The 12,844-nt window shown below is 46.4% G+C and overlaps 1 protein-coding gene across 5 annotated transcripts in view; it reads right to left on the bottom strand.

Moving 5' to 3' along the window:
• LOC104022459 (uncharacterized) overlaps positions 1-12,844 on the bottom strand; it is a 50,962-nt gene that overhangs the window by 6,249 nt on the left and 31,869 nt on the right. For 2 of the 5 annotated variants that reach the window (XM_087775309.1, XM_087775307.1), the window contains exons 2-5: positions 11,275-11,520; positions 3,813-5,120; positions 1,745-2,683; positions 101-195 (exon numbers count right to left, since the gene is read on the bottom strand). In XM_087775309.1, coding sequence (XP_087631435.1) covers positions 101-195; positions 1,745-2,683; positions 3,813-5,120; positions 11,275-11,520 — 2,588 coding nt within the window. Of the gene's footprint in view, positions 1-100; positions 196-410; positions 2,684-3,812; positions 5,121-10,836; positions 11,013-11,274; positions 11,521-12,844 lie in introns of those variants that run through there. The other 3 variants (XR_015708321.1, XM_087775308.1, XM_087775310.1) reach the window with 3 other exon arrangements.

The following is a 12,844-nucleotide window of genomic DNA, read 5'->3' as shown; positions in this document are numbered from 1 at the left end:
TACAAAACAAAGCGTGCACCTTCTTCAAATCCCCACTAGCAATTTCTAGCGGTGTAAAGGGAGAAAGCGGGCGGAAGGGACAGAAGTATTTACTGCCTACCTGTGTGGGTCCTTTTGTGGCCAGTGAGTTTGCCTTTATCAGCAAAGCAAGCTCCGCAGTCCTCGCAAATATACGGCTTTTCCCCTGTATGGGACCTAAATGAAGCGAAACACAAAGGAGCGTTGATAAATTAGCTCTTGTAGCGCATCCTTAAAATAACATATTTGAAATTACGTTCTACACGCTACGGGCAGCATGCTTCATTTTTCAAATGAAGTGGAAAAAAGTACATTCTGCCGACTCCGGAAATAGAGCGTTTACGAGTATAGGCGCTACACTAAAGCACAAAAATCCCCCATTTAAGGTTTACCTTTTCCTCACTCTCAGGCCCTACAAAATCCACCTTTATTTCACAAGTTATAGCTCAGAGTATCAGCATCAGAAGGCAGAAAGCAGGGACGATGACAAGCTGCTGCTGTGCTGGAAAGTGCATCCAGACTGCCCCCAGCCCAAGGCCAGCAGCAGATCTCCTGGGACGTTGTGGGCCACGTGCTTGGCTTCCGCAATCCCCCCGTCTCGCATCCTCTGCCCTGCAAACTTTAACTGGCAGGATATTCCCATTTTTAAGACAAAAGGCATTAAGGAAAGCCAGGCAAGCAGTGTTTCTGAACATATGCTGGACATCTGATTTTAAACTAGCTCAAATCAGGCCCGAGCCTAACGTTCGGTCTTAACACTGTGCTGACTTCCCTTATTCCAACCCTAATAGTACAATGTGCAAAAACATGGATCATTTTGAGTTGTCAGGCAAAATGCTGCAAGCGGACACGGACAGCCAGTTACCCAACACGAACCCCATGAGTCACCGTTTTGTTGCAGCCATACCGCATCCTAACAGGCAGTGCGGCCCTGCTGCGGTTCAGCTGACAGAGATTATCTTGACCTTTCAGACGCTTTGCTGGTCCTGAATCAGTATGCCTCACCATTTTTTAAATTACTGTAAGAACACTTAGGAGACAGAAGCAAGCTACTGTCCCCACTGTGCGGGTCCAGACTCTCTAGAACCACGATTCCTCTCCCCTAGTTTAGCCCTCCAACAGTTAGTGTCGTCTTATAAACTATCTGCTATGCTCCCTGTTTGGGGAAAGATGGGAAATTCCGTGGGATGATTCACCCTCTCCTGGGAGAGGACACATTTGACATAGACACCACCAGAGAGCAATTCACCCAGTCCAGCTCCAGTCACAGGGGGAGCCCAGATGAGAGGTCCAGCTTTCGTATTGCATCCGAGAAATGAAATCCCACACTAAATGAGTTGCTCAGAGCAATAAAGAGCGAGCAGGGCTCAGCACATGGGTCTCTGAGGTCCCTGACTAATTCTTCAGTCTATGCTACTCTTCATCAGTCAAGGCCATCATCTTATTTTGAAGACTGTCTCAAACGACTGGCTTTTGCTTACGAGTTCGGATAGAGCATCCGTTTCAAAATCCTTACTAAAACTGATGCAATGACCAGCTGCAGACAAAGCCTTTATGTAAAACAATTAATCACAGATACTACAGAACAAATTATACCCTGGTGTTCCTGTTACAAGGACACGCAAGGAGAATGACTCAGAACTAGCAAGTCAGAAGAGGAAAAAAGTGCTGAAGTACGCCGGGCATGCAGGGAGCGGTAACGGGAGCAGCAGTACTGCAGGCTGACCTGGTGTGGATCTTAAGCTGCGACGGCTGAGCAAATTTTGAATGACAAATGCCACATTCGTAAGGTTTTTCTCCTGTATGTGTCCGCATATGAAACACTAGCGCTGTTCGGGAGCTGAGGATCTTCCCGCAGACAGAGCAGAGAGGGCGTTTGACTCTGCCTTCGTGCTTCCGCATGTAATGCGTCCTCACATCTCTCTTTCTTTTAAAAGTAGCATTGCAAAGGGTGCAGGCAAACTGCCTTTCTTCAGTGTGGACACAGGCTCGATGCTCCTTCCAGCTGTTGTAACTAGCAAACGACTTGCTGCAGATGTCGCACTGATAGACTTTACCAGGCAAGCACTGATGGACATCTCTGCAGTGATCCACGTACTTCTTTCGGGAAACAAACTGCTCCTTACACTTATCGCACGTGATTACGTAGGCAGATTTGTTATTCACCCCACTTTTATTTACCTTCTTTATTTTAAACTCTTCATCTGATTCACGTTCTTCACCATCCTTCTCATGAGAGTACTCATCATCCTCACGGTCCTCCTCAGCACAGACCTCCTCACTATCTCTACTGTCTTCAACTTCCGAATACCCCGCTTCGTAATCTACCTCCTTCTCTCCCTTCACGCTCATTTCACCTTCACCTTCGTTCCCTTCTTCGCTCATTTTTTCCCTTCTTGCTTCAGCTTCCTTATATTTCCGCTTCCGTTCTTCTTGCTCGTTGCTACAGCCTGCTTCGGCCACGGATGAACCCCCGGGTTCTTCCTCGCGATTTGCGGCCTCTTCGCGCCTCGCACACTTGCGTCCTTCGGCCTCCGATGTCCCACCCCACGTCTCTGTGTCAGGATCTCTGTCACAGCCTGTCGTGTTTGGTCTACGCGCAGGCGGAACTACCATCCAATAGACAGGCGTAAGTTTCCTCTCTTGCCCAGACTCATGGATTTTTCTGTTAAAATAAACAAGCAACAGAGCACAACTTCGGTAAGTTCAATTGTTTCAATTCAGACATGTTTGCCTTGGAGGAAGAGTCGTTTCCTTTTAATTGTTCTTCACGCCATTTAAGAAATTAACAGCATGCTTGGAGAGCCGAACAACAGGGAAATTTTGTGTAGAGTTGGACCAGATAATTAAAGAAAATTAAAATGTCTGAGTTCATCAAGGATGGAGCCTCTCCAGCACACACATTTGTCATCTGACTAGTAACATAGGACAGACTGTAAATTTTCCTCCAAGGCCATGGTGGACAGGATAAGAAATTATGGACTTAAAACAAGGGCAATAGAGATTAAATGCCTACAGAGAAAAAAAACACAACACCACAGAACCCCTTGTAAGCCATCACTTGCAGCGTTTAACTCTACTTATCGCTACTCAGCGCGTGGAACAAGCTATGCCATTGCACTTGCGACACATCTGGAACGTTTTTTCTGCTACTGGACTGAACTACAAACAAATTTGGACATTTTTTAAAAGGGAAGCTAAGATCCAGTAGAAAATCACCTATCTCCCGTACCACACAGGCAGGGTACGAGACGTTTGACATGTACAGTGGGCTTTTGCAGTTCTGGAAACTACTGTGCAATTTCAACATCTTGTTTTCAGTCTATCTGGAAGCTCACACTACCCAGCAAAACAGCACGCGGGATATTTGGCCCGTGAAAACCATACTAAAAAGCACCACGCTGCCCCGATGCTTATGAAATGGGTATTTTCTTGTGCATTTTAAAAAGATGCCGCTTCTTTTCAGGCTCCTATTTAAAAACCCAAACCTGAGGCTTCCAAAATCACCTAAGGGATCCGGTTGCACAAGTCCCCTTTGATTCAACAGGAAATGTTTGCCTGAATTCCCAGTCTGGGAGACCTCAATCCAGTAATCCAGACCGAGAGCTTGATGAGGTCAATGGAAAAAATCTGTGCCGATTTCAACACGCTTCTGATCAGATCCAAGGAATTCTGGAACTAAAGCAGCGAGGACTTCAGGAACACTTTTATCCCGGCGCCCAGAGAGAAAACGCATTTTCCTGCGCGCGCACGGACACACAAACACACACGCGCACACACAGAGAACGCTGTACCTTACGTGAGTGTTGTAAGCAGACCTCTGAGCAAAGCTGGCGGGGCAGCGTTCGCATTTATAAGGTTTCTCCCCGGTGTGCGTTCGTATGTGGACCGTCAGGCCGCACTTGGAACTGATGACCTTGTCGCAGTAGGGGCAGGCCTGGGGATCCCGCTTCTTCTCGTGCACCCTGCGGATATGGTCGTTTATGTCCTTCTGGCGCTTAAACCGCTTGTCGCAAAACACGCAGGAGAAGCCCCGCTCATCGCTATGAACGGTGAGGCGGTGCTGCCGGAGGTGCTGGTGTGTGGAGAAGAGCTGCTCGCACGCGTTGCAGCTGTACTTGACAGCCAGATTAACGTCATGCTTGAGCTCCATGTGCGACCGGTACTGCTTAACAACACGGAACGATTCGTTGCACTTCTCGCACGCAATCTGCGGCAAGACTTTTGCCACGTGCCGCGGTGATTTCCTACGTTCGGTTTTACTGACAAATTTGGAAATAAAACTGTTTTCGTCTTCCCACTGCTCAGGCAGCGCGTTCCCAATTACTGCGCAGGCTTCCTTTGCCTCAGTCTGACTTAGGAGAGAACGACTGTTCTCGTTTTCCAGACTAACGATATCCATACCGAGTCTGTTTCCGCTATCTGTCTTGTTACATTTCGGTAGCTTTGCTGTCCTGGATTTTGGTTCTGGAAAAGCAGTGTCCTCTTGCTCCAGGCTTGCCGGTTGGCCTTCAACGAGTTCATAGCCAGCCAGCAACTTTTTATGTTTCTGCCTATCCCAAAGTTTTCTCTGCATGGGTATTGCCACAACTTGGGAAGAGTTACTCAGTTTGCGGTCCTCTGCTTGCTGGATGCGAGTCCACTGTGGCCCACCATTTTCACGCAGCTGACCTTTCAGATGGAGGCTCAAATCTAAACCCTTCCTGCCCTCTGCTTTCACTTCTTCACAAATGTCAAGCAAATCCTTGCATTCGAGTCTTTCGGCTATTTCTTTCATCCGTTGCAGTTTTTCCGCTTCAATCTCCACTTCTGCAGTGTAAATAAACTCCAGGAAGGAGGTGAACTCTTCCGTGTAGATGTCTTGCAGAGTCACTGTGCAATTCTTGGTGTCCAGCATCTCATCATGCAGGAAAAGCCCCTTGAAATAGTTGCTGGAAGCTGCCAAGACAGCTTTGTGAACCAGAAACTCCTCCTGAATTCCGAGGTGCTGTGTGTGAACTGTCACGTCGCAGAGGTGGCCGAACTGGTACAGAGAATGCAGTGCCCTCAGGAGGTTAGGAGCAGCAACCTTGGATTTCATTAGAATTTTCTTTCTCTCCATCCTGCCAGAAAAACAGACAAACGTTTGAACGCTCGCTCTCCCCTCTTCCCCATAAGCACTCTTTTCATTCACGTACGACATCAATCACTTAAGAAAAAGCTCAGTGGAGACCCACGTGCTAATTCCTAATTTACAAGATGTGGTAAAGACCTGCAGGTTACTTCTATCAATACACCCACCACCAGCAAACACGCTTGGTTTATTACAGTCACAGATTTAGATTTACGCTCTAGGATAACCCTTCAGAGCAAATATTCTGTAGCACAGACGGTTAACGGTAGTGAAATACGAGTGACATGACTGGCCCAGCTTAATAATAAAAAACAGTCTTCACACAAGCGCTTTTCAACAGCAGAGGTCACAACAATTTACAGTGGAAACAAGCATCTTTCCCCACCCATCTTGGACCAAGGGGGAACTGAAGCACAGCAAGTCACTTCCGATTGCTTCCAGGCCGGTGTTGAAACAGAGCCCGCGTTTTCACTGTCCCACCAGGCTCCGCTCACTGTGCCAGGCAGCCCCTTGTGCCAAAGCAGGGGGATAAAGCTTTGGATCTGGTTCACTTTTGTTTCTGGGTTTTTTCCCCATGTAAACAATCAGACCTAGGGGTTAATAACGATAGTTAGTACGCTTCTATTGTATTTGGCCACTTAAATAATATACAGGGACAAACTCCATATCTAGAAATAGCTACACATTTTTTGAGGAGATAGTAGCGTTTTATTTGAAGAACATTTCAAAACAGCTCCTTCTCAGTCAACACAGGGGTCAGAAGTTTTTTGACATTTTCAGAAAGCACAATTTGCACTTCCCCACCCGCTCTAGAGACAGACGCTAGCTATTATTACAGCAAATCTGATGCCCGAGAACTCTCTGGCTTTCCTGTCGCAGCCTGCACATGACACCTATACCGCTGAAACAAGAAGTCTCGTTTACCCTTGCCCATAAAGCGCAATGCTGTCAACCTTACCGAGGCCTTTAGATGCCCTGATCTGATCCTCTAAGCTGATATTCCCCAGGTTGCATAGTTTTTAAATATCTGTTATTTAGCACATGCTTACAACAGCTTTTTAACCAAGGGAAGAACATTAGGCCAAAATAAACAGGCGAATCAGCTTATTATTGCTTAAGGGCTCCATTTAAGCTTGGCTTGCTGTGCTTCCCTCTCACAGTAATAATGGTTGGCAGAAAATGACACCAAACTGTACTTTCACTTCTCATCTAAATTATGCTTGACATTATATTAAATACATTCCTAGCAGATATAAACTGTCTGATTAAGAAGACAAATGCATCTTCCACAGAAAGCACCAGGAAGTTGAATACAATACATAGCCTAGAGTGAATAGGTTTGAATGGCAAGCTTAAGAGAGAGCTTTGAGAATACTCTTCCTATTACAAGCTACGGCTGCAAGCACCGCAGAGGATAATCATCTAATCTGCGAGGCGCAAGTCATTCAATGCTTGTGACACCCCAAACAACGTTTTAAACACCGCATTTAAAGGTTTAAACTGATTTTCTAATGACCCCGTTAAGTGGCACTGGAACATGCACAGCTATGTTTGTAGGAAACGGACAAGATTTCTACTAGATATAAAATGTCTGTAAATTTGAGTTATGCAGAACCTGAAATACTTGTAGTTAATTAGGGGGTTTGGTCCTGAGAAGTCCCACCCCAACCAACGGGACTGCTTGGGATCTCAGCCTTCTCACCTAGCTGGTGCAGAACCTCCTCGCTCCCGCACTCCTCGCCGCTAGCAAGTTCAAAGATGTTTAGTTAGAGAAAAGAAAATGAAAATATTACCACATGAAAAATACTTAGGAAAGGTAACTAGAAGAAAAAGACAAACAAAGCATGTGTTGAAACATCCCAAGCAAGTTAGAAATTGAGGGAGGGATGTGCAAAATCGCGTTGTCTAAATTCTATCAGAAAAGGACCGCTTGCATCCAGACTCCTACAAACATTCAATAATTATCACAGTCTCTGCCTTAGGAATTCTGGCCAGCAGGCACCTTTAAAATGCTCCCAACTCAACATCTGCCAACTATTCCCTACAACGATCAGCAGCTAGGCAGAGACGTAACCCTAACAGCTCCTACGGCACACTTGCAGGCTGCAGGAAGAAGCGCAGATCCGGAGGTTAATACCTATATTCAGCCCGTAAATTCACAAAAGCTTCCATTTAATCCGTCCCCTGGCTTGCCCTTCTTAATGTTTTCCAACAGGATATCCTTCTTCGTTTCCGTGCAGAACTGACCCCAGCATTGCAAAGCTCACCGATCAGTAGCGCTTAAAGAAATCAATGAGCAGAGCATGTGCTAATTTCCTTCTCCTCCTTTTTAAGATCCCCATCTGCGATAAATTCTCGATACGCGCTCCCATGTGAGCTCTGCTAACGCTAACATCTGATACTAAGCCAAACGGAGAGATACGTTCCAACATCATCTCTTTAGTTCAGCTGGTTCTAGATTAAATCAGCCCAGGAGTGATTTACTGAAATGTCTTTCCAATGAAAAATGCCACAAACGAATCAAGTCTCACAATTTTTTTTCTTCAGAAAAAAATGAGACTGTACTTTTTGTTACCGTTTGGAGAGAAAATTGAACTTTAGTTTTCTGAAGCGGTGTTGAATATAGTTTGTTTTCATGTATTACAGTTTCACGAGGTTGAGAGTAGAACACAATGCTTCAGGCGTACAAAACAGTATGTAAGAATATTTTTTTTTCCCCCCAAAAAAATTGCAGTAATTGAAGATTTCCAAGTATTTTGCTTTCATTTTGGGGGCAAGGAAGCAGCTTCTTATCTCCAAAGGATTAGGAAAGCTATTTTCTCCTTACTCTTTATGCTTCGTTAACACTTGATGACAAGAGGAGATCCTGGAGGAATTCCCATCCACAGCAACGGGAATGAGGATAACAAACGTTGCAGTAAATCATCCAGTTATTGACTCAAAAAGAAGGACATACTTTGTTTTAATTGCTGGTTAATGTTGGCTTGACATAACCCCCAGTAATCAAATAGGAAAAATAACGATAACATCATTAATAGGTTTAATTCTATCCCTCCATTTACGAACACAAAGCACCCTGGTCTTCATAATCCTAACTTTTGCTCCCAACTGCATCCGTAAACCAAGCATTCCCGAGCTGCACCCCACCCCTTTTGCTTTCCAGTGCCCTAGCCAGCCCGAATCTCAGAAGGATCGGCGCTTCTGCCTCCTGCTCCACTGCAAACATGCCCTAACCTGACAGAACAAGCTCACGGTCACGCAGCGCGGTCATGAAGGTGGAAAAAGGGCAAGGTGGCAGGAGGGGCGCGCTCTGCCGCTCCGCAACCCCTCTGCTGCTTTCTCACACCCTCAGCAAACCCTCTCGGAGCTGCTCCTGGGAGGCAGCAGCGTTCGCAGCCCACGGGGAGAAAGACACCACTGATCACTGAGGGTCAACGTGAACCCATCACCACTTTCAGCTTTTTGCCTGGTAATAAGGGAATAAATACTTCAAAGAAATTTGCACGTAAGCAAGATTTACAGAAAACATAATTAATCTAACAGAACCACTGCAAAAGCCAAAACCTATTTCAATTCAATTACAGTTGAATTCCAAGGCCACTGGAATAAGTACAACTGTTTTAAAAAATAAAGCCTAACAGTGGCTTTCAATCTCTAAGAAGGGATTTATATTTCCTCTGTGCTATAACACTTTTTTTTTTTTTTTGTGATGCAACAACATAGTCAATTGCGGCTCTCTAATTCGGGATAATTAACACAGTAAACCAAGACATTTGTAGGAAGGACAATAAACACTTCTAAACCATCGTTGTTTCTTGGACTTTCACTGTTCACATCTACTTTGCAATTTCTATGGGCCAGAGCCTTAACTGGTGTGATAAAGCATAGCCCTTTTGAAGTGAAGACAGTGAAGGTACTCTGATGTATACACCTAAGTATCTAGGGGAGAAAAACCCAATAGGTCCAAAAAATCCAACTGCCTACTTCTCAAAAATTCCGTTATTCTGCATAAATATGCCTTGCTTTTTGCAAAGCATACATAATCTTTGGTTGCTTGATTTTTTCCCCAAGCCTTTTCAATCAGATTTTAAGTTTCTCTTCAGAGAAGCGAGGAGGAAATTTTCTTAATTTATTTTCCCAGGAAAGGTTCCTTTAAACTCTCAATAGCTGCACACACATGCACAACAAAGGGCCCCGACAGTGACCAAAATGAGAACCCTTGAAATATTGATGGTTTTAGAAAGAAAAAAAAAAAAAAAAAAAAAAAGAGTCCTGGTGTGTTCTTACTTCATCATCTTTATCCTCTGCAGAGACTGCTCAAACATGTCTTTAAAGTGCTGGTATAGCATAAAGGCATGTAATTGCTTCTCTGGATGCCTGGGCTACCACTTAGCAAAATAAGCCCAACGCAGGTAGGTCATAACAGCAGTGCAACACCCCAGACCTTCACCAATAAAATGAACCGCTCGAGAGATCGGATTAAACAACCACAACTGCAGTGCAACGGGCAGAATATTTAAAACCACACAAACCGCCCTAAGAAAAGGACAAGACTCATTGCCACAGATGCGTAAGACCTAGCTTCAGTCCTCGAATGTGCCATACCTGTGATATTTTTTCTGATTTTTACTTTTTTCCTGTAACATTAGGTAACGTTTACCTGTCTTAAAGATAGACTATGATGATAAAAATGCATTAATAGCAGATTATAAGCTAGCATAAGTGAAAAAGCACATTACAAGGATGTAAATAACGCCTAGAGTTACTCAACTGTATTAATCATCTGGAAAATTAAGCTTATTCACATCAATTCCCACATGATGCAGATATATAAAGTTAGGTACGTCGGGACTGAAAGCAAATAGTACCAACTGCACCTCCCCTGCCACAGTTTCTGGTCTGTTTGTGCACTGCTGGGTAAGTTGAAGAATCACCATCCAGAGCAGGATCCATCTCAATTTACCCTACAGCGGGCTGAGGGACAAATTCCTGCAAGAATCGTTTAAACGTTTGTTTTTTTTAAAAATACACAGAACTTTGAGTTCTGCGTTGCTAAAACCCAAGTACGTTACCTTAGAGACACAACTAGAAATGCTCTTCGCATAAGAAAAATCAAAGCCGACTGCACTTTCCAGGTGGAACAGCACTAACGCTCACGATCCTACCTGAAAGATACCGCACCGCGTTATTCCTTACGCTGCTGACAAAACGCGACCGCGTCCCTCTTCTGGTTTTTACCATTTACTTGGCGCAGCCAACAGATTTCTAGGCGCACGACGGCCTGCAGCGCGCACAGGTCTCCCCTGAGCCCCGCAAGGGAATCGGAAACCGAAGACGTTTTTCCCCGCGCTTGACCAAAGCGCGAGTCTCCTCACGGCACCGCGAGTGCTGGTGGATGGAGAAACCTGACTGGGAAGCGAAGCGGGGGAAACCGACCCCGCCGCGGCCTGAGCTTCAAGCCACGCCGGTGGGGAGATGCGGGGTGGGCAGGCTGTCGCCCTCAGGGACACCGCAAGCCGCCCCACCGCCGGTGAGGCCTTGCCACCGCCATGCCTGCTCCTGAGGCGTCGAGGCCCAGCCTGCGCCCCTACGGTGGCGGCCGCCCTCCCACCGGGCAGGGCGGTAGTAACAGCAGCAGCAGCCGCCGCCGGGCTCCCTCCCGCCCTCCCGGGGGCGCTTCCCCGCCGTCCCCGGCCCGGCCTTACCCTGCCAGGCGGGGCGGCCCGCTCCCGCCTCAGCCGCGCTCCTCCCGCCCGGCCACCGCCCCCGGGCGCAACCACCGCAATACCGGCGGAATGGTACGGGGCGGGGGAGGGCCCGAAAGCAACATGGCCGCCCCGGCTTCGCCGCATCAGCCGCCTGGCTTTTGCGGCCATCTTGAGTGAGGGAGGCGGCGGGCAGCCATCTTGGGCGCGGGCAGGGGGCCGGCCTTCCCGCGCTCCGTGAGGAGAGGCGCTGCGGGGCATCGTCCCCCGACGAAGCCCTCAAAATTCCTCAGAATTGAGTGCCTCCCGCTACACTGTTAATTATTTTCTCTCAAAAAACCTGCAGCATCTCCCCCCCGCAAGCGGGAATACCACAGGGTGCCAGGCCTTGCTCGTGCCTGGGCGCATAGGCCTGCCCAGCAATTTACGGGCACCCACCTCAGGCAGAAGCAAACATCAGGTCGCTGTGCAGGTTGTGGGACAGGGGCTGCTCCTGTGCGAAGGCGAGCCAGCTTTGCTCCAGGTTGCGTTGCAGGGCCCCAGACCCAAAACCCAGGCCAACTCCCAGGGCTCGGTGCACTCGGGTGTGGTACAGCGCTGTCTCCATGCATCTCCAGGCCGGAATACAGTAAAATTAACAATTTCTGCAGGGGACTTTGTTTTCCAATGATCCATCCACATCTTCTTTAAGAGTTAATTGAAAAAAAAAAAAAAAAAAAAAACACCATAAATTTTCATAGCTTGTGCTTAGCTGTTTACACAAAATTGAAAAAAATTCCAAGTAAAAAAAATCAGTTTAATCAGGTTAAATTCCTCCTGTTGCCAGTGGCTGCCTACAGTAGATTTGTTCCCCAGGCACAATAAATATCTTCACTCATCTTACAGCCCAGTTTGCTCCACCAGCTTGATCCAGTTCCTCGCCATCTCCCAGCATGGATACTGGTGGATTATTGCCAGTGTTAAGAGAAAGGTTATAGGAACTAACTTAAGGGTCTGAACTTTGGTGGGGGAAATCTGGGCTTAGAAGAAGCACAAACAGGGTCTTACATCTCCCAGCACCGCTGTTCCTGCAGGACGAGCCGCTGTTTCTCACCGGTGACCCCGTATTGCTGTCACTTATCACGTAAAATGATTTTAAACAGCTGACGGACGGGGCAAGTCACTCCGTGGGCTGCCAAGTACTTAAACACACAAATCTTGTTTCCAAGACAAATCACAGATAAATTTCCTCCTTGGAAGCATTTTTTAAGTGCAGGTTTTAATCTTCAAATTTTAACAGCTTGTAAAAAACGTTGGATGATGATTGTAATTCCTCGAGGTAATGTAAAATAAATTCCTCCATTAAAAAAAAAAAAAATCAGGAAGAGGCAGACATCACTGCAAAATATTATGCTATTTACCTTTCTTTTCTATACTTCTGTCACACAAATTTGAACCTAGATTCAATAATTATCAGGCTGCTGGCCAGATATTAGAAAGTGTTCACACATTTATGTAAAAACAAGACTAGTGTAGGAAAGACAGAATAAAAATACTTTGAATAAAAATAAGTGGTGCAAACCTCAACTTGCTTAGACTCGTAGAGGCCAAGAGGCAAATCTTAGCCTGGCAGATAGCTCCCACCGAGGAGTGCATGCTTCCACCATGAATTTGGTTTTCAACCCTGATTATTTTGTTTGTATTCGGGGAACGTTTCTATTGTCCAGACACAGCTCTAGGGGCGGAGAGAACGAGCAGCAATATGAGTGATCCATGCTAAAATGTCAGGATAATATTCCTGTATCTTAGCACAAGGGAATGGTGTTTGCTTTTACTTTATCGGAAACCTGGTCTGCTCGACAGTTCTCACCCAGAGGAGTTGGGAGAGAAGATGAAGTGCAGGCTCCCGTCCAATTTAGTCTCGCTTTCAGAAGGGTTGAGTGAATTGCTGCCCGAGTTGGCAGCGCCGTTGCGCCGGGTTGCACCGGCGTGTCAATCTTTGCGGAGCCGCCCAGGAGGGATTCTCCCA

The sequence above is a fragment of the Nipponia nippon genome, unplaced genomic scaffold (genome assembly GCF_047370975.1).
Source record: "Nipponia nippon isolate SJK-2023a ecotype South Korea unplaced genomic scaffold, ASM4737097v1 scaffold_4, whole genome shotgun sequence".
In the NCBI taxonomy this organism is placed as follows: Eukaryota; Metazoa; Chordata; class Aves; order Pelecaniformes; family Threskiornithidae; genus Nipponia; species Nipponia nippon.
Note: the sequence above shows the minus strand (reverse complement) of the source record. Positions and strands in the feature narration are given on the sequence as shown.